The 21,416-nt window shown below is 43.0% G+C and overlaps 1 protein-coding gene across 1 annotated transcript in view; it reads left to right on the forward strand.

Moving 5' to 3' along the window:
* The window catches only part of sorcs2 (sortilin-related VPS10 domain containing receptor 2), a 276,763-nt gene that overhangs the window by 79,360 nt on the left and 175,987 nt on the right, over window positions 1–21,416 (forward strand). Inside the window, exon 2 of the mRNA XM_053416413.1 lies at window positions 3,143–3,210. Within this exon, the coding sequence (XP_053272388.1) occupies window positions 3,143–3,210 (68 nt within the window). The remainder of the gene's footprint in view (window positions 1–3,142; window positions 3,211–21,416) is intronic.

The following is a 21,416-nucleotide window of genomic DNA, read 5'->3' on the forward strand; positions in this document are numbered from 1 at the left end:
TTAATGCACTGCTCTGTACACGATTGGCAATACAGAAATCTGGCTTCTGTGCTCTTCAGCAGTTTTGTCAATGTGGCTTGGTTCACTGCTGCCAAATAAACACTCTCTCTGCCTCCTGCCAGTAGTGATTTATGGTTGAATACATCCTTGCCCCGTCCACTTCATCCCCAAAGAAAAATCATTTTCAAATTGAGCAGAACTTAGGCCTTGAAAACCGACTCAACATGTGGATGTAGAGGTAGAATATTTTATTGGTATTGGCATTCCGTTGAATGATGCTATCCTCAATCTCATGGGGTTGATGGACTGATACGCAGTCCATCTATTGGTCCATGTGCAGGGCTGATTGAGATGCACGTCGTTTTTCCCCTGCTTCTTTTCCCGTACATGGCGGAGGAGTCAATTTGATGTGTGCCACACTTAGAAACCTATAATTAGAGATTTATATTCTCGACAGGGCATACTTGTAACCAGCAGGCCAAATGTATTTTGTGTCAGAGGGAGGATGCAAGCTGTTGGAAGCTGTGGAGTATTATATTTTTTACGTGGAACTGCTTTTTGAACCCAGCAATGTGACACAGTGCATGTGTTCTCAGTGTATTGACACAATTTGAAACCGAAGAGTGGCTGACCCAGACTACCAAGTGATGTGCTTCGTTTTGTTGTCAAGTTGTTCTGAGGCATAACAAGAACAGAAGTCAGGAAGCGTATTTACTCTCCCAGATGGTAACTATGGGTGTTTATCCCAATGATTGTGATTTATGATTAAATTAACAAATTTCTACAGCTCAACTCGGCAGTTCCTTGCAGCTCAGCAGCACCTTTATTTGTATGTCTTTCAACTAATTGTTTTGGTGATAAAACGTCTGTCCAGCCCAGTAGGGAGCTGATACACGCACTATTCACTACCTGCCCAGCACAAATACTTATTCAGTGCGGCTTTGTTGGTAACCAACGTCATGACATGTTATTGCCAAATGTTGTGCCTTCACCTTGTCTGAGTCGGACAGAATACAATAAATCCAAGATTATATAGTAGCTGTAAAGACCAACGCTTACATTGTCACTGGATGCTTAAAGCCTAAGGAAGAAGGAAAAGGAAGATTGGCTTGAGTAGGCATGAATTCTTAGTTTGCAGCATGATATATCTAATCCTTATATCAAGGGACCAGTGCTGCTCCTTTCTCTTTCTGCCTGCACGGTAAGAGTGTCAAGCTTTACACCAGTATCTCATTAGGAGAGTGACAGCTGTGCAGAGGCGGACAGCCTGTTTCCAGAGACACCCGTGAAGTCACTGTAGGCCAAAGAACGATCAGGGAATATTTGCTGAATACTCCATGATAGACGGATCCCCACACGACAGCTCAGTCGTGAATTTTAAATAGGGGGGCTGTCTAATTCCTTATCCACAAAGAAAGCTTTTATGAAAATATTAGTGGCATAAAAAGGCTGATCGTATTTGCCACTTCGGTTAGAGCTCTGTTAGTGTTAATCAGTTTTTTATCGGCCCTGGCAATCGGGCTGCTGCTCAGGGAAAGGCCTTCTGTTCCGGTTTTCTTGACTCCATAAACATCTTTGGAAACCCCATTCCACCAGGGCTGGAACTCCCGAGTTCGGTGGTTACTATTAGCCAAGTGCCTTGAGACTGCACTGAGTGGCTTTGATTGCAGTCTGTGTTGTGGAAATTGGTCTAACGCTCTCAAAGCTCATTCGGTATGTCCCCAGTTGCGGTGCTCCGCTTCGACCACCTCTTAGTTTTGTGCAGAAAAAAACCTCTTTTAAGACACAGTTAAAGACCAGCCCTGCCTCAGTGAAAGGTCTTATAAAAATTCCTTTGTGTTTCTTTTTTAATACAAACTACAGCTGAATGCCTCAGGCTGTGTGGTCTTGTCGTGACACAAGAGGAAGATATAAAAGCCTTGGGCATCGTTTTTTGTAAGAGATGAGTTTTTAAATGGCTAAACGTTGTCACGGATAAAAACACAGAAAAAGTTTTGGCGCTTGCAGCTGTGTATCCTTTAAAGTCAACTGAGCAAGACAACACATCCTTCATCCTGTATGACAAAGAAGATCAACTAGATTTTAACCTCCAGAACCAATTTGCTTTTCTTCATTTCATTTTTCATTCGGAGGCCAAGACTGCAAATACTACACACTCTTGTTGCCCGAGTCACTTAGTATTCAAGAAAAAGTGAAGTAAAAATAAGGGGCATAATCCTGTACTGTGTCTACAGAGTGGTGATACAGACTTTGCTTACCTTTTATATTAAGATGTATCAGTTATGTCCATGTTGAATTTGCAGCTCGACTCCCTGGTAGGAGCCACCTTCAACTCAACCTGCTGTTGGCATCTGCCTCTGGGCAAGACCCCTTGGCCAATCAACTTCCCTGTGCCTGAAGGCAGGCCCTGGTTTTGCAATCGTTCAGTTACCTAGAACTGCGTTCCAGCCTGTCAATCACACATAAGGGCCCTAGTGTGCTGTCTGACCCACTGCCTCTCTTGCCATGGCAACACTATTCCCAGCAGACCTTGCTGTCAAGAACAGGAGTTCTCCGAAATATGAAAGACAAGAGTCTCTGATCCAGTGTACATCGCATGGGTTTTGTGCCCCAGACCAACATGTCCTTGTCATATGAATAAAACATCTGTACATTTTATTTATTTATTCTTTTGTGGAAAATTACAATATTTTCCCATCTCCTAACCCTAACACAAACCCATACTCTATTGAAAATTATGATTTCACAGTTAAATCACCTCATGAAAATGTTGTTGCAGCTACATTCAGAATTAGACTTGCATAGAGCAGGATGTGAGGAACACCAAGGAAAGCACTGCCCAAGCTTCCACTGAAATCAAAGTGGCACGGGTTGAACTCTGGACGTTGAGACAAACATACACACACACACACCTCTTTCCTATCGTTTGGGTATTTCTATTTATGCAGTCTTATGTGAAGTCAAGTCCAACAAGTGTTTAAGTGTTTCCGATTTGATAATACCCAATACCCCCGCCTCTCCAAAAAAAAAAAACTGTGGTACGAACAGAACTGTGGCTCAAAAACCTAGGTCCAAACCGAACCAGGGATTTAAAAGTAATGTTACAGCCCTAATCTAAATGTATTTTCACCTTCTCTTGCAGGTCATCCTGATCCTGACAAAGTATTACCATGCCGACTCCACCAAAGTCCTGGAGAGCTCGCTGTGGAGGTAGGCCACGTTTACACAATGTTTGCTCTTGCTGGATATCTTAATGTCATGTCTGGCTTCCGACTCACGCCGACCTTTCATCAGCAAGCATCTTTTCCTTCAGCGACAAGGTCGGTGCCAGTCCTGGTGCCGCGGTGCTCCTTCAAGGGGACAGGCGTGATACACAGTGCTAGGACGGACAAAACATCAGCATGCAGCTACGAGTAAAGTGGGCGACCGGAGAGTGGCGCTGGGAGGCTAGAGTGGGCATCTGTTTGGGCAGATAGTATATCAGCATGGCACAGGGCAGGGCGGTGGGCACCGGCAGTGCCAGGGAACAGGGTCAAGTCTTGCTGGCAGAGCTTCCTCTATTTAGCAATGCTGCTGTTTGCCAGAAACACTTCACACTGCTCTTGAGCAGCAGAAAAGAAACAGTGCATTCATTCCACTCCACATCAACTGTATCTTCTATTCGGACATACACTCTCATGGAATGTTAATTTCCCTTTTTTTTTCCACATCTCCCCGAACAGCACATGGGGTGCTGCTCTGTAGCTGAGCCTGACCTTCTCATAGACAAGGAGACTTAATTATATTCAAATTTCCAAATTAAACCTTAGAAAATAGTCACAACAGGACTCATAACACTGGCTAAAATTATCTCTCTAGAAGACATTTGCGTTGAGCAAAACGTGTCTGATGGTGGTACTTAATTCATGCCATTCACCTCACATAGGCCGCATGACTTCAAAGCCTCAGCCTCTCATTAGCTCTGACTGCCTGTCTCCCTGGAGGACAGATATGAATAATGTACATATTTTTATCCTGTTGATGTTTTAATTGTTGCAGTCTATGAATAATGCTCCAGATTCACGAATGGACAGGCCCCTTGAGAAAGCAAAAACACAGCAAATCGCTGAATTTAATCGGAATTGACTCTAAAGTGTCAAAGGCAGAAAAAGGTGGCTGGCTGTCTGTTGGCATCATTGTCCAAAAGTAGAAATTACCGTGAAATTAGCAAGTTTCCAAAAGGGCCCATTAGGCTCTCTGACCATGACCTGGTGGGTATTGAGTGTGTGGGGTTGTAGCTCAGTTCCTTATCGCTGTCAGCTTGGCATGGTGTGTTGACAGCCACAGTCCACTGGCCCATAGGTCTGAACGTCTCCGGGCTGTAGGATCAAAGCAGAAAGATGAATGGGTCTGCCGTCTTGCCCTGTCAGGTGGCGCAGATCGAGATGCCAGGCTTCACACAGGGGGAAAGTTAACAGCACAGCGATATGAGAGTTTTTCAGGGCAGCTGAGTAAATGAACAGAGAACCTTTTAGATTGGGTGGTCTACAGAGGCTCGCTATGTGTCAGTAAGCAAAGCACACAATCGGTGTGTTCCCAGTTGAGCACCTCTAACTGTTAGTGGCCCAGCTGCATTCAACCCAAACAAGTGGATATCAGTCTTCAGGTGTCAGGTCCATTCTCACATTGCTGTTGAAAAGCCCTGACAAAGGACACATATTGTAGATATGACGGTTTGTTGAAAACCCACATTGTTCAAGGATGTTAGTCAGTAGAAACGATTTCACATGTTTTTTTAAGTTTAAACAAGATTCATTTAAGAGCAGACGACTGGCTGTTCCATGCACTATCAAGTGGGTAGTTTCCAGCTCGTAGCTTCTAACCGTAACCATAACCACACTTCGTGCCATGTCTGTGTTTCCCAGTGTGCTGTGGAGAGTTTTGTCTGTCCCCAGGCTTTGGCCTGTTATCGCTGCCTGTTACCACTCCAGCATGTCTGTCCTTCCGGTCTGTTATGGCTGGCCCAAGGTCCCGTGCTATAACACAGCTAATGAAAGAGCTCCAAACAACTCCCCCTCTGTCTTGTCTCAGGAGAATAGCCTACTTTGTGAGGGGAGAGGATGGAACAAGTGAGTGGCAACTCGAGGAGTACCTGAGGCTTTCTGCGTGGTTTATGCTCATCTTTGAAGTATAAAAGTGAAAATACGAGACAGATTTCCTCAAGCGAGATGACGCAGGTTTATCCATGTGAGCGAAGCGAACCTGCCTGTTGGCAAAAGGTCATACTTCTCTCTCTCTTTCTTTGGTTATAGAAGTGTCAGTGTGTTCAGACCCTGGTCGGTAATTATGCTGAAGCAATGATGTTATTGTGGTGTTCTTTGGCTTTGGAAAATTACAGCGTTCAAAAGCCTGCGCCCCTGGAGTAAGTAGAGATGCCCTCAGTTGTCCTGCTGTGAACATGAGTGTTTTGTAGCTTCACATCTGCTAAAGTTTGTTTGCTAATACCAACCTCAGTTTCAGAAAAATAACAACCCATTCAGTACATTTAGGAGAGTTACCTAAACTTTTTTCTTTGTTAACAATATTAAACCAACCACATTTAGCCTGATACTATCAAGCACTTAAGAAGTTTAAAGCAAACGTCTTTTTAAAGTGTTGTCCAAACAAAATTAAGGAGTAGTATTTACACTCTTTTCAAATGGCAATGAAGAGATACTGCATCTTGGCCGGCGGGCTGCGTCCCATAGCCTCCATGAGATCTCTTGCCAGTAATTGAAGAGAAAAACTCTTTCAGACAGTGTTTTGTCACGCTCAGTTCTGCACATAAAAAGTGATGGAATTATTTGTGTGTGGATCTGAAAAAGGAGGACTTGAGAGATAACTTTGATCCCTGCCTATTTAAAAATAAAATAAAATCCCGGCCAGTTATCATGTAAAGATGGCACAGATGTCAGGTAATCAGATTCTAAAAGGAGTCAAACGTTTTTCGCTGTAACTCAGGAGAGGTTTTTTCTTGGCTTTTCGATAGTCTTCTAAGAAATCTTTTTACCTCTGAATAATAAACCTTGAACAGTTTCTGGAAACAGCAGATGGTGAAGAGTGTTTGGGTGAATATGAAACCCACAGTGAGTTCCTAATCTGCTTCGCTTGAGGATGTTTGAACAAGATATTTGTCCAACCTGATATTGTCTCTTAGTCGACTTGTGCCGATTTACAGCTTGAATACAGATCAAATTTGGACACCGCAGCAGAGTAAACAGAGAGGAAGACGTTGGTAGATTAGGCAAAGATGTGAGGATTTGCCCGTGCGTTACCAAACACTGTGATGACTGAACGCTGACAGAACTCATCCTAAGACTGTTTTTCCATGTCGGGCCTTGACATACACACAGTAAACCTTTTTGATCCTCCACTGAACGAGGCAGCTGTGTACCTCTTCTTTAGGCATTGAGTCCTCAGTGCATGTGTTTCTCATTTTGAGCTGATGCATTGGGCTTCATTAGACAGTCTGTGGCCTATGTTTGTGATTTGATGGATCATATTATCCTGATGCGTTTTAACGTCTGAGAAAGAGCTAAATCCTGTCTTAGAGGCTTGTGAATCCCGAAAATGCATTGCTTTAATTCATTTGCCAAAAGCAATTTGTCATACTGTATATACAGGATCATCCTTTTTTTCCTTCAGATAAGATGGTGACATGAATTTCAATTGTCTGGGCACAAATCCAGGTTTATTGAATATTGGTTCTAACATTGGCCTGGATGTTTCCAGAAAGCCATACTGATCAAATCAAAGTCCTTCTTTCTGTATTTTAATAGTTGTTTAACCCCAACAGCTCACATCAATGCGGTCCGTTCACTCCGGCAGTAATCACACACTCAAATAAACAGGGTGCTGGTGTGAGAGTCAGGGGGGGGCATCTATAATTTATACCATCTTCGCACTTTGTTTGAAGAGGCAATGGGGGCTGGTAACCATCACACCAGAGGGCTTCACCGCTCCCTTATGGACGAGGAGATCGTCTGACAGGCCAGCACTTCAACGTACAGTAGATCAACCACACCACACTTGTGCTCACCGAGCTGCTCTGCCCGTCACATATGCTGAATTGTCAGATATGCTAAACTGCCTCATCAACCAGAACCACACACCCAATCTGATTCAAAATGTCAATGCTTCATTCCAAATGCCAAACATACGATCCAACGGGCACAGGGCTGTGTGAAACGGTGGGCATGTGTTTATATTCATGTGGGAAAATTTACATTTTTTAATATGTGGGTTTGTATAATAAAAATAATACTTATTAAGTGTGTGTTTGAGTGTGTGTGTGTGTGTTTATGCATTTATTAGTGATTATTTGAGTCTCTGTGTGAATTTTTGTATCAGCAAAACATCAGCTGAGTAAAAGAAAGAACAGAGAGACAGACATCGACAGGGAAGGGAGTGGATCAAAAAGAGCCTCCGGGGCTTCTTTAGACAGAACAGTAGGGGGCATCACACTTCAGACAAAAAGTTCTCTCTCTCTCTCTCTCTCTCTCTCTCTCTCGCTCTCTCTCTCTCTCTCTCTCTCTCCGACTCAAAGCGAGCAGTTTCTCTGTTTTTAACAAAGCCGCTCTTTAAAACCTCGTTCAAGAGGCAGAACCATCAGGGAGAAGATAAGCGATGATAGACGCAGTCGAACCTTTGATGATTCTTTTGGGAAAAGTGGGACATAATAGCAGCAAAACAGTTACATGATACAAAAGAGAAGAAGGAAATTGTACAGTTTTCAAAGCTATAAAAACTATTTCTCATCTTTTGAAGTATTGTAAATGGCAGACAGGCCATCCTTGCTCACGCAACATTTGGAGTCAGCACACATACACAGCTTCTGGTGAGAAGAGCCATTGCCTGTGTCATTGTGGATGATCACCACAGTAGAATAAATAGGTTACATCCTGCCTCTGCCTGCTGCACCACCCTGAACCTGAACACTGTGTTCTTGTGAATGCTTCTGACCAGAGGATCTCCTGCGACGTTGTGCATGTGGGAAAGGCAACCTCCGGAGAAAAAGTCCACACCCAATTATTCGGACTTCCTCAGAGGCCATGTCTGAAAAAGGATCTAGAATTTTTGGCAAATCTTAATTTTTTTCTGCCTGCCCTCACCTAGCCTTGACTATTTAGGTTTAGCCCTGAAAAGTGAAAAGTGATGATTAGATAGAGGTTGGTAAGAATAAAACACTGGGGAGGGGCAGGTTTGTGCCCACATGGTCTAGAAAATATTAATGTATATTGATGACCCTGTACAATTCACCGTTTTCTGTGTTCGATGAGCTGGGTCAGTACTGCAGGGGAGGGGTTGCAGTCTGGCTGGAGATGAAGGTGGGGCTAATTTTTATATTCCAATTTTTTGAGGAAAAAAAACATTTAAAATTTTAAGGTACAGAGATGAGTTTTTGGAGATTTAATTAATTTCAGGAGAGGAAAAGGAAAAAAGTTCATGCTAAAGCCAATGATGTACTGTATCTTTGTTTCAGTGTTTTGAAACTGTGGTTTTGAGGCTCATTGGCTGCAGGGAAGCATCACAGCTACAGCTCACTTCCAACTTTGATGCCTCCTTAATCAGTTTATTTCAGACGTGGGTGTGCCTCCACTTATTATTTCACCATTACAAATGTGTTGATGATTAGTCCTCCCCGGAGTCCAGATCCCATTTCCCCAAACTAAACCAGGAGAGAGAGCCACAAAGTCGAAACAGCCGCTTTGGGGCTTAATCAAGACAGCGTGTTTTGTTTCCCCTGCTGATTTTGCTCTTACCCTCATCTTCTCCTCACTTCCACTCATTTATTTCCCTCTCCGAAGTCGATTCTGTCCATTTTCCTTCTTTCTCTCTCTCTGTTCTCATAGTGTTTCTCCCTCAGTCCAGATGGTCTGGGGTGCTTTAAATACTTAATCGAGGCGAGCGCATCATCCTCCCTCCAAGCCTACACAGCCCAACCCCACCACCACATCGCTTCCCTCGTCCATGCATATTTCACAGCCTGGAGAGAGACACATACAGTAGATAGAGTGTGATAGAGAGAGAGAGGGAGAGAGAGGGAGCACCCACGAGAGCTCTGCTTGCTTCCTAAGATGGCAGTCGGCAAGTGTGCTCTCTAAACACAAGTGGTCTGATATAAAACCAGACAAAAGGCCTCCAGGGTCACACACTACTGGGTGGAACCATTTTAGAGAGGATGTTCCATCCATGCATTTATCTATTATCTATACGGCTTAACCTTCAATTGTCACAGGGGGGCTGGAAACAATCCCATCTGACATTGGGGGAGCCAACATACCGAGGCAGACAACGATTCACACTCACGTTCACACCTACGTTCACTATAGAGCCTCCAATTAAACCTAACCCCCATCTGCTTGTCTTTGGACAAGAGAACATGCAAACTACATACAGAAAGGATCTTATCCAAGAACATTCTTGCAATGAGGTGAAAGTGCTAACCCCTTCCCCACCACGCCGACTGGAACTACAGGAGAAATGACAGGTAAATATGGGAAACTTGACCCTAACCCAGGATAGCTTGAAGAACATGTTCGAGGTGAATCGTTAAAGGAAAGAACCAAAAACACGGGTACAGCGCAGTAATCAATAAGTTGCTCCAATGACGGATTGTTTATTGTGTTTGGGTCGAGCAAAGGCTGGAGCATGTCTCTTATCTCCTCCCAATAGGAAAAGACAGTGTAGATATGCATCCGGCTACTGATGCATCAGCTTCTTCGACTGACTTTATTAGAGGAGATGCACTTTCTCTGCCTTCAGCTGAATGTAAACTTTTTTATTACATTTAATCCTGGTAAATTTAATTAATTGATTAAGCAATGTATTCGAATGACTTTAATGTGATAATCACATGTTGTGTTACCGTAGAAAACATACAGACTATATTATATATGTATGGGATTTACTGACTTGGTACCTGTGACACTCTTATTATGATACAATGCCTCAGATGCAGTTTGAAACACACTGTCATATCGGCATTTATATGTAAACAGGTCAAATGAGTATGTATTTTGAAAGGGGTAACTCGTAGTAGACAAACCTACATAATTCAACTCATTAAACTAGCCCTTTTTAGCTAGTGTTTTTGCAAAGACGTTTGGTAAACCCTCTCTGCACCACCTGCCCAGCACTAAAACAGTGGACAACGTGTGAGACTAGCTGGAGAAAGCACATGGAAGCATTTAGCGGCTAAAGGACAGATGTTCCTGTTTTTTCCTGATTTCTTGGAGACCAAAAACAGAGCTGAAAGACGAGTGAATATTTAAAATGTAAGTTTAAAAAAATGATTTCAAGATTTTACGATAAAAAATTGGATTTGGAAAATGGTTTGCTTCCTTTAACACACAGTAGTCATGAATTATATCAGCCCAACTGACAAAAACCAAAGTCTGTAATAGTTACAGACACACAAGGCACATTACTGCTGGTATGTAATTTAGCCAGCGAGACGGTCCACAAAAGAAGATTATAAAATATCATTTTACAGTTTGAGGATAATCACAAGCTTCACATGGAAAGTTTGTTTACTGTCCAATAACACAATTGCCGAGGAGGATGGAGAGGTGCAGGAAACTGAGCTTACTATCTGATTGGACCTGAAATGACCTGGAAAATGAGACAACTGTGCATGTGGCCGTGTATATAACATAATACTATGCAGTGTGCAGTATAAATGCACTGTATGTGGAGCACATTTAGGTGCTTTTTGGCACGTGTCTGCATACATGAATGTGGGAGTCCGATCTGGCCCATGTGGCAGGCCATCTGGAAGAAGTTTCCCATTTCTTCCTGTGAGGAGGAACACAATTCCGCAAGAGCACACGGCTGGATGAGAGAGAGAGAGAGATGTGTTCCTTCTGGATTTACCTCGGACTAAACTGTGAAAGTATTCCCACAGGAAACAATAGTTGGCACAGATTTAAGAGCCTGCCGCCCCCCCTCACCCTCCTCTCTTTCCTTTTTATCTTTATCCCAATTTCATGGCCTCACTGGAAGTTACTTTCCAAAAGGTTCAGAAATGTGCTTGTTTTTCAGAGGTGAAAAAAAAGGTCTATGCTATAAATAGCACCTTTTGACAATGTTGTTGTCTTTATCTCCAAATCTGTTGTTTGGTCCGTCCACAATTTGTTGAACAAATTGTGATGACATTGATGATCCCTAATCCTTTCGAATAAGAACCCATCTCATTTATGAATCCGCAAAGTATTTGGTACTTTCTTTAAACATCCCTAGTTCACATAGGTCGACGTGGAATTATAGCAGAAGGATATAAAGAAATGGGAAACAACAAAAAAGGAATAGAGGAGCAAAGGACGGACAAAGAATAGATGGACAAAGCGGCCAAGTAATGAAAGGATGGAGTGAAAAATAAAGAAAAGACAAAAATTGAGAAGAATAATAGTCTTTCATTAGCGGGCATTCATTGATATTTTAACCTCGTGTCAGCCATTTTCTTCCTATTCTATACATTCATTGAGGAGAGGGAGGAAAAAGACAGCGCTGGAGGACAGATGTAAAACTGGGAATTGGGCTTTGGACATGCATGTGGAGTATTAATTCCCCTTTAATATAACAACATGTCACCTTCCTGTAGAGAAGAGAGGGAAATTGGCTTGTCAACACTGCACACTTAAGACAGCCTGTAGTTATTAGTTGATACAGAACACGTAATTTTTTTACCTTTTTTGTCGTCTTTCTGACCGTTCTGTCTGTTCAGTGCCACCCACTTAAATAAGGCTGGGAAATAAAATGTTCTCAATTAAATAGGAAATCTGGGGATTGTGGGTTAAGAAAAGCATGTGCGTGTGAAGCCAGACTTTCCTGGCTCCATCAGCGAAAAACCTTGTTTCGCAGGATCAATGGCCGCATGCGGGGAAGTTAGCTGGAGGTATGCACATGTTTAAACAGACACAGACACGATGCCCAAGCTGTCCCTGTTGTGTTTGCATGTACAGAGGGAACAACAGGAGGCTGGGACTAATCCTCTTGTTTGTACCTGCATCACGTTTGTTTTATACACTCTCAGCTCGCACACACCCACCCACACACACACCATTTTGGCAGTATATAATAAAAAAAATTGTGATGTGTGTGTGGGTGCTTGCGTGTGTACCTACCTTAGATAGTGACCGGCTGTTTGTTTTAGTCTAATAAAAGCAGCTGATGTGTTTGGACAGGCTTTGATCGTGTACCTAAAGCTGTGCTGCCATAGCTGGCCGGCTCAACATCATGACCAAGCAGCTCAAACATAGCACGGCTTCCACAGACTCCTCCAGGTTTTGTCATTGTAACCTGATAAAACACCAACAGTTCAGTAAAGACGTAATTTCGAAGCTCATTGGCTATTTTCTGATGATGAATTAGTCTCAGTGGCCAATATTTCGGGGCTTCGATCAGGTGTAGACAGAAGATATCCAGGCCAGACTGCAGCTTTAGTTCTCGCTACACTGTTAGCAGTCTAAATCAAATGTTTCTCCATACAATGAAGATGAACAGTGACACTTTCTGCAGGTGATTTAGGCTCAGACGACATTTTAGCCAATCTTTATTAACGTGTATCTCTACATGAATCCAGTATCAAAAAGCTGATAGCCGGTACATTTCGGTCAATGCGTTTCTCTGCTCTCTCCATGGACTGTTTACCTGCGGCAACTAAAGCCTGCTCAACTGTGATTTGTCAAACTATATGTGGAAACCAGAAGGCTTCATGCCTTAAAGTCTTGTCCCTCACCTACCGATTCTAAAGATTCACATGCAAAATCTGTTGGTAGAGATAAAAGAAGGTGACGAATGTTGGGAGATGTGACCTTTATCCCTGACCCGGGACCTATGAACAGCCAGCAGAGCTGTGCAGGAGGATGTGGCCAACCATTTGAGTTATTTCCACCAGAGAAGAAAGCTGCCCGACATGCAGATGAGAACAACATATTATGAATAATGGAAATCCGGAAGAAAAGACTTAAAATATATTGAAAGTATGCTGCTGAATGTTTATCAGGTTTCTCACTGTGAAAGCTCCAATTGAACTTGACTTCCCACCTCAAACCTTCATTGGTTGATTTTTCTGTCTTACTCTGGCATGCAATCCCCCTTTAAAGCAGATTGCATGTGTTGGCAAACAATCAAATTAGTTTTTACCCTGATATCTACCCATATTCTTTATTATCTTTAAGATCTGGTATCTGCCAGTGCTAAGATAGCAACATTTATTTTACATAAATGCTGATTAAATATCCATTGTATCTGACACACTGAAATAACACAGTTATAGATAAGATAATCCCACACCATACTTTTTAAGAGCATGTTGTTCCAGATAGTGAAAGTCCAGCTTAACAAAAATATATGGTTTACAAGTACCTTAGAGTAAAGTTAAACCAAATCAATGACCTGAATGAGGGAAATCCTTTCACATCCAACAAAATCGCCTGACCCAGCGTTAACATAAAATCCTCAGCTTTTTATAGATGAAGCTTCAATACACTGCACATTTTGTAGCATTGACAATGTTTTCACTAAAGATTGACCACATGTTTTAGACCGATGAATCACCCAACCTTTGTATGAACAAAAAATGAACAAGACCTTCATTTTGTGACCGTGGACGCTTGAAGGACCCCGCCCGACACACAGCTCAATGAAGATTGTGTCTGTATCCTCATTTCTCATGTCGTGAGCACGGTCGCTCTTTGCCAGCAACACACAAAAATTTTGCTATGACACTTTTGTGGACATTGCATAGACTTGAATTATTTTCCTAGAAACTAACCCTAATAATAACTACTACTTGCCTAACCTTAACTTTTACACAAGCTAGAAGTGCTGATAATCCCAAAATCACACAAAAACGACTTTTCCAAATTTGGGACATGGTTTTTGCCCCAGTTAAACAAGCCGTCCCCAATTTTCTGGTCTAAATTTAGTCTTGAAAGTAGCCTATGACACACGCACACACACACACTCACATGCACACACACATTCACACAATCACACACGCAGACATTCACTCACACAATCACGCCACGCTGTGCCAGCTCTGTTTTCTGAACAGACTTGGCATCTTCATCGCTCCATCATCAGTAACACTTTAGTGGTCACAGAGAGCTCTTCATAAAGTCTTATTGCTGATTTATTTATGAGCTCAGCGCCATCAGAACAATGAGCCTTTCAAAAACACTGCACGGATAATTACCATAAAACAATGGCCATTATTGCGTTAATGATGTTGTAAAGATATGCACGCTGGGACCATCGGATGAGCTGATTTGGTTAAGTTGTGGGCCTGTTCAAGTCTTTGAAGAGTTTTCTGTTTGGCTATGGTTTATGACCTTTTATTGGCAGGGAGGAGGGTGGCGCGGGGGGGGGGGGGGGGGGGGGGGGCTACATTGATGGGGTGAAGTGAGGTGACTGGGAAAGTGAAAAAGAAAATATGTCTTATTTCAGAGAAAGCAAATCAGCATATTCCCACAATGTTGAACTACTCCTGATGCTTATGTTTTTGTTTGTTACAAAATACTTAGTTTGGTTTGTGCGTCCCGATTTGGACGAGGACTCCGGGGCATCAAGTTATCTTGAGTCAGGGAGCAGTGTCTGTTCCAGTGTGCTAGGCATCCCATTGAGAAAGTGCTTTAAGGGGAAAGGCATCATTATGAAATGCCAGCCAACACTTGTTGGTGCCAGAGAGATGGCATTTACTGAGACACTGGCAACAAAAGACAGACCCCTCCCCCCCCACTGACACAAACCCAAATTCAGCTGATGTCTCTGATCCAGAGAGCGTCAGAACAGGAGAGTGGGGAAGAGAGCAGGGAGGGCAGTGTGTCCAAGGAGAGAGAATTGATCCATGAACTAATTTGGCCAGAGGAGAACATTGACATGTCCGTCACAGGAGGAGTGCCAGCAGCTGATGGCTGATGAATGCGGGGCAGGGGTGGAGGACAGACACTAACCCATGCTCCCTTAGAGGTTAGGGCCTTCTCAGAGTGATCTCCCCACCTGGCCACAGAATTTATTGATAGGGGGCCAGTTTAACATGTCGGCCAAGGAGAAATTGAAGGTGCTCAATCAATGGAAATACATTTAAGTATTGTTGTAGCACCTTTAGGAGGCTGTTGTGGAGCTGGTTGTGTCTTAAATCCCACTATGCTTTGTTAAATATCTGTTTTTAATATTTGAATGATTCTGATGTTTCTATGTCAAAATATTAATTCTGGACAAATTGTATGAGCATACTAAACAAAAATTATGGCCATGAATCAATACAGTTACAGTAAAAGGAAGTCAAAGTTCTATTTATAGTATTTCCAAAAAGAAAGGAAAAGTTGATTCAACCCGAATTGACTAAATAAAAAAAATATTTTAGTTATTTTTCTGTAACTACACATTTTGCTGACCACTGGTCCAAAATGGACAAATATCGGATACAGGTTACTCTGGATGGATGGTTGACTGGAGGGAATAACAGCTCAGGCCTGAATTGGGCTTTAGTTACATTCCTTGTGAACAAAACAGACTAGTATCATCATCGATAGTCAGAAATAATATGTGAGGTTTGCAGTGTGATTTTTTAAAATATGTATATGCTGCATTTTGGACCAAAATCATTTGCATTCATTACGGGGGTCTATGCTGAGCATATTTATACCTGACAAAATGAGGGTCAGTTATACATGAATAGTATTTGTAATAAAACAGAATCACATCTATGTATTCATAGGTGGTTGCACTGACTGAATCTGACTTTATGATACATATTGGGTGAATACATATTCAGCAAACTACCATATCAGAGCATGTGCGTCTTGTAACACCTTGTGAAACTTTGGATTCTGCAGGACTAGGGATGGATGGGGGGTTGAATAATAGAGTGAGAAGCTGCAAATCCAAGGACTTGGCATAGAGAGGGAGAAATAATTATTGAGTGAGAAAGTGGGGGGATAAAAAGAAAGCTGAGAGGTGTTGGTGTGCAGTGGAGACTGGCCTGGTGTATGGGGGCTTTGATAGTGGCAGGAGAAGGGCAGCACGGTCAGAGACACTCTCCTCCTCCCCCTGTCGACCCCTCAGGGCGACACTTGTCACTCTCCTTGACACACACACCCATGCACAGACACACACATCACGCGCTACCATATAGTTGGATTTGACTGTTGCCCGAGGCGAGAGGGTGAAAGGAACAAAGCCAGGCCGAGTCACCACTGGCTATCTCAATAAAACATTGAAATACATACAGTACCAGTATATGATCTCTATTCAATATGGCCGCTCACACCTTACAAATCTCCAGCACCTCCACCTCACACATGCCAATGCACTACAGGTTGTTGTAGTAGTTGTTGAGGCTGAGATGAAGTCAGACTCTTCCTATCTCACTGAGTCCCTCTTTCCCAAGAGGCCATCCTGTATCAACCCCCCCTCACCACCTTTTTACCAAACACCATCAACTCTGCATTCGAGATGGTGCCTGACTGCCGCTGTCACCATGACTACCAAATGCAAAAAGCAGCAGCAGCAGCGCTGCTCAAGCCAGGCGTCCTGCGTGTAATACATTCATTTAAATGCCATCAGCTGAGTAAATACAGAGCGGGAAATCAAAATTGCATCTGACAGGACATTTAATTATGTCTGGCATCTGGGCCGTCGTCTTTTTTTTTCTTCTTCCTTCCGCCCCTTCAGCAAGTGTAAGCATTTTATGATTGCTGCTTATGCTCATTCATTTCACCCGCGGTTTCCTCGGCCAAATTAAACTACAAGACTACTTCAACCCACAACTAGTGAACGTGGAAGTCCACCAGGGAGGAGGAAAAAAGCCCTGTACCCTAAACAAAATGACTGAGATGACTTAACAAGATTCTGGGCTGAAGGGAGGGAGCTTAGGTCTGCCTTAATCTAGCTGGGGCTTCTTAGCAGCTTTTCTCATAGGGGGGAGTTTAATGTTTTTTTAATTAAAGCTGCATTTGGCTCTGCCTACAGCGTGAGACGTTCTCCTCATCCCCCCTTTGTGACTTCCCTGCCTGTTTTCTCTACTGGCTCCTCAAGCCCCGGAAAACACCCACCTCAACAACTCATGTTTATGTCTCCGAAAAGCAGATGGAGGCTGTTTTGGGCAGAATTACCTTTTTGTACTTGGCCCTGGTTTGACCAATCATGTTCTAAAAAAAATTTAGGCATTTTACGCCAAAGATGGAGGTCAGTAAAGTTCAGGACCTTGTGTGTTTCCATCCCCACAACCAGTGTGAATTGTGATTGGTGTAAAAATCACCGGCTGTCACTCACTTCAACTCTTATTCGTACGTGTGTGTGTGTGTCAAAGTCTGAATGAGGTAAAGGCCTCTACTCAGTGATTCACTCCAGAATTTTCCTGTGGGACAGTGTATCCCTGTGTTCCCTGGCAATCAATCAATCTACATTCATCTTCCCTGGAACAATGGGACATATTACATCCATACATTATGTTGCAATCAATAAAGGCTAAGTCCAGTACTATACATTTATCTTACAGGATCAAGCCATCAATAGAATGGTCCAACTCGAAAGCATGGTCTAAGCTTATTTTATACCTCTTGGCCACAAGTGTTGTCTTAATACTGTTGAAAACACATCAGTGAGCCGCAGTGTGATGGTGGGTTGAGTTCATTTAGTTTCATTTAGTTGACTCAGTCCCAGATATCAATCCTGCTTTTGGAAATACTCCTGATTATCAAACACTGTGTGTATTAATCAATAGAGTGAGCAGAAGTATTAGGAAGTAATTCAGCTGAGTTTTTGTTTTGTTGAATCAAGAATATGTTCAGCTAGGGGCGGATCCAGGGTCTGGGCCAGGGGGGCACTGGCCCCAGCTGAAACCTGATTGGCCCCTGAAGTGCCACGGTCCTGTCAGTAGTCGAACAGTAAATAAGTAATGACTTAAATGTGCACCTTACTTTATCAGGAATTTCAAATTTTTCCCTTCTCTGTAATTTGTGGCCCCTTTATGGCCCCTGATTTAGAGAAATTCTAGTGGTGAAGTTAAAGAATTGCATAATAAACTGAGTCAGTGTTGATTGTGGCCTTCAAGTGTGTTTTACTGAAATAGTTGAGAATGATACTGTACATAGACTATCTTTAGGACAGACGTTTTTCTCTCAAGCTGCGATGGACGATGAGACACTTTTACTGTGACCTGTTCAGCCTTTGTTTATGATGTACGCTGACAAAACGATGCATGAGGCAACAGACACCATTGTACATTTTATTTTTTGGCACTTTTACACTTTGAGACACATTCCAATACATAAGAGGGAGAGAAAACACCCACTGTCTCTCAATATCACAAAGAAGGAAACAAGAGTCCAACAGAAGGTAGACGGGCCTCAGTCTCACAGAATCTACGTCTCCACTAGCGCCGCCATTGTTGCGTGACGTCAGACAACTTCACTGTGAAGTCGGTGTAGATGGAACTCTGACATTGAGTTGCGATCCATTGCACTTTCTCAAGTACGAGGTCAGAAAATTCCAACACCCGAGTCGTCTGGAACGCAGCACTAGTGGTGGGCGCGCCTGGGGAGGATGTCATCAACCCTGGGCCACATTAATAACCTCTATATAACCTAATTCCGTCTGACTCATGGCTTCAGTCAATGGTGAGCTTGTGGTTTTATCCCTTTCCCATGATTCACTTCCCGGATAAAAGATGCATTGGCGTGTGACACAGTGTCTCCCAGCTTCAATATACATCTAATATGAGTAATAATTATTGCAAGAGGGACATTATCATCATTTCTCTTACCTCTGTGTTCCACGGCAGCTCTCAGCCTCTCTCACTCAATATGACTCCAGCCTTTTCTCTTCCCGCAGCAGCAGCTGTGGATAAAACGTCTCCCTCCCTCTATAAACCATTCATGTCCACTGACTAAATTGATACGAGAGAGGCTAAACTGCACATCAGAGATACTTGTGCTGATTGAGAGCCATTCGGAGAAGTTTATATCTAATGAACCTCCCACACCAGGGTCAAGTAGTATATGTAAATTCGCGCTGACTTTTTCTTTCAGTCTGCATGGAGAACTGTAAAATATCTTCTCCTCATTAAGGCTTTTTTCTGTCTAAGTCTTCCCAGTATCCAGTGCCCTGAGGTAAAGGAGGTCGCAGCTTTGTACTGTGTGTACTCAGACAGGAAACATGTTCACTTGCATTGAAATCAGGTGACGTTGTTACATCCTATCTTGTTTTTAAGAAGCAATGTTTTAGTTGTAAGCTACCGGCAACCACAAAGGTTGTGTTCAGAGCTCACTGTGAGACTGGGACTGCCACTGTATGCGGTCAGTGGGCTGAAGCCATTTTGAGTGGTTGGTTTTGTCTCAGGTTTGTTAAAGAGGACACATTCGAACCAAGAAGCTGTCCAGTGTCCGGTCACTGGCCACTGAAGCAGGTCCACTGGAGCATTTGGGAGATAAGGGCTCTTCCATCTAATGAGCACACCGCATTACCACCACCGCTCTTTGGCTTTCCTCACCATGCATGTGTCCTGCTGGTCCGGGGATCAAATTGATGACCTTATGATCGCTCTCCGGCTCCTGGACACTGGGAGGTTTTAAATGGTGTAAAAGCATGTGAAAATGTACTTATAAAAAGCTTTGGACTTTACAACAACACAGGAATCTCAGTAGTGTGCAGGCCCTCTCTGCAGCCTCCATGGTGGACTTGATAGCTTTCATTTTTTGCAGTCCCAGTGATGTAAAGTTGAATGTAGACCTTGCTTAGTGAATACCGGCCAGAGTTGAAAAACTCTGAAGATTGTCCGTAGCCCCTCACTCGGATTTATGAGCACCTACAGTCCTGACTAAACAGTATAATACAAGCAATATCACAAGCAATGTATTATTTGTGTTAATTTTTTACTAATTAGTGTGTTAATTTCTAGGTCGTGTCATGTTAGATGAGTCACCTACAATTTATCATTTTCTTTGCAGTATTATCATTCCAGTTGTCATTTTGACAAAACATATGCAACAGAGATCATCATTAATTTACACGACTTCATGTTATTTCACAAATCACTTGAGCATACAGCATTACACCAAGTTTTTCCTGATCCATCATTTTTATTTTATTTATTTTTGTTTGTTTGTTTATTTGACAGGGACAATGTACCACTCCTTAGCAGTACCGGAGTTCGCTATAAGCAAATTTTCATCTGCAGTCCCTGCTTTGTCCTTCCGCTGTGGAGCACTTCTATCGCTCTCTCCGATGGCCTATTGCTCTGCCTAGATGGAGCACAGACACTCAGACATCAAGGTTAATGCGTCTTCCCCCCCGAGCATCTGTAATGCTTCAGAGAGGAGGGGAGGCAGAGTAAAGAGGGAGGACAGCTTGTTCACTTCTAAGTGGATGGGAACTGATGGGGATTGTTGCTGAAAGAGGCCAAAGCTAGGCTTCTTTACCGCATGCATCCACACAGTGACTGTGGAGTGCATGAATGAGCCGATTGTCATCTGTCATGGAGATTTTGACTTTGAAGGCACATAAGATTTTCGTTGGAACCACTCATCTGCATGGCTGAGGTGATCTGAAGCGCATCATTGCCGCCCCCGTATCATTTGGATTCCATCTCCAAACAAGAGGCCTTTCAGGGAAACAAAACACCCCCAAAACCCCAGACAATCAGGGAGCGATTGCATAATGCTCATTTGGCAGCCGGCTGGGACATTTGGCTCCGATTTGGCTCGTCTTTAACCCGAGGAAAAATAAAAAGCAGCAAGGATTTGGGCTTATCCTCTCTGCCCGATACTTTCTCTCCCCCTGCTGACTGTAAGATGAATGCAAGCTTGGGAATTCTGACCCCCCGACTGAGCCAAGTCCAACTCACCCTCATTATAATTTCATTGTGAAATGGATAGAGATGGCTTCCTGGTGTCTTGTTGGGCATACAGGTCTTTTCCTATCAGCACGTCGGGGTCGATATTCTGCCCCAGGCCCCAGGTTCCGAGCGAAGACAGCAAGGTGTCAAGGTATCCACTTATTCCCTGCTGCCTTGTATTCCATCAAACTTATAGCGTACTCATTTTTTCCACATCCCTCTCATCTGTGTTCATTTTATTTTGTCCCTTTATTGTTGTTTTAAAAAAGCCATACTGACCACTTGCTTTCATAAGGCTTAGTCTTTGTTCTTTAGATCTTTAAAATCTCCTCATCTCTTTGCTCTCCCCCATCTGTCAGATAATTCACTCCCTAGCTCTCTGAAACAGTGTTTCCCCTAGGATTGTTTTTGCAGTGCCGCTCTTGACTGTGCCTCAGTATCCAAGCGCATTACTCATCGCTGGTCAACAAGAGACTTGGCTCCTCTGCTCTTTTCTAATCACTCACACTTAGAAGTGATATTTATAAGCTGCTGGGTTCCTTTTTATGTTCCTGGA

Source organism: Pleuronectes platessa, chromosome 23 (genome assembly GCF_947347685.1).
Source record: "Pleuronectes platessa chromosome 23, fPlePla1.1, whole genome shotgun sequence".
NCBI lineage: Eukaryota > Metazoa > Chordata > Actinopteri > Pleuronectiformes > Pleuronectidae > Pleuronectes > Pleuronectes platessa.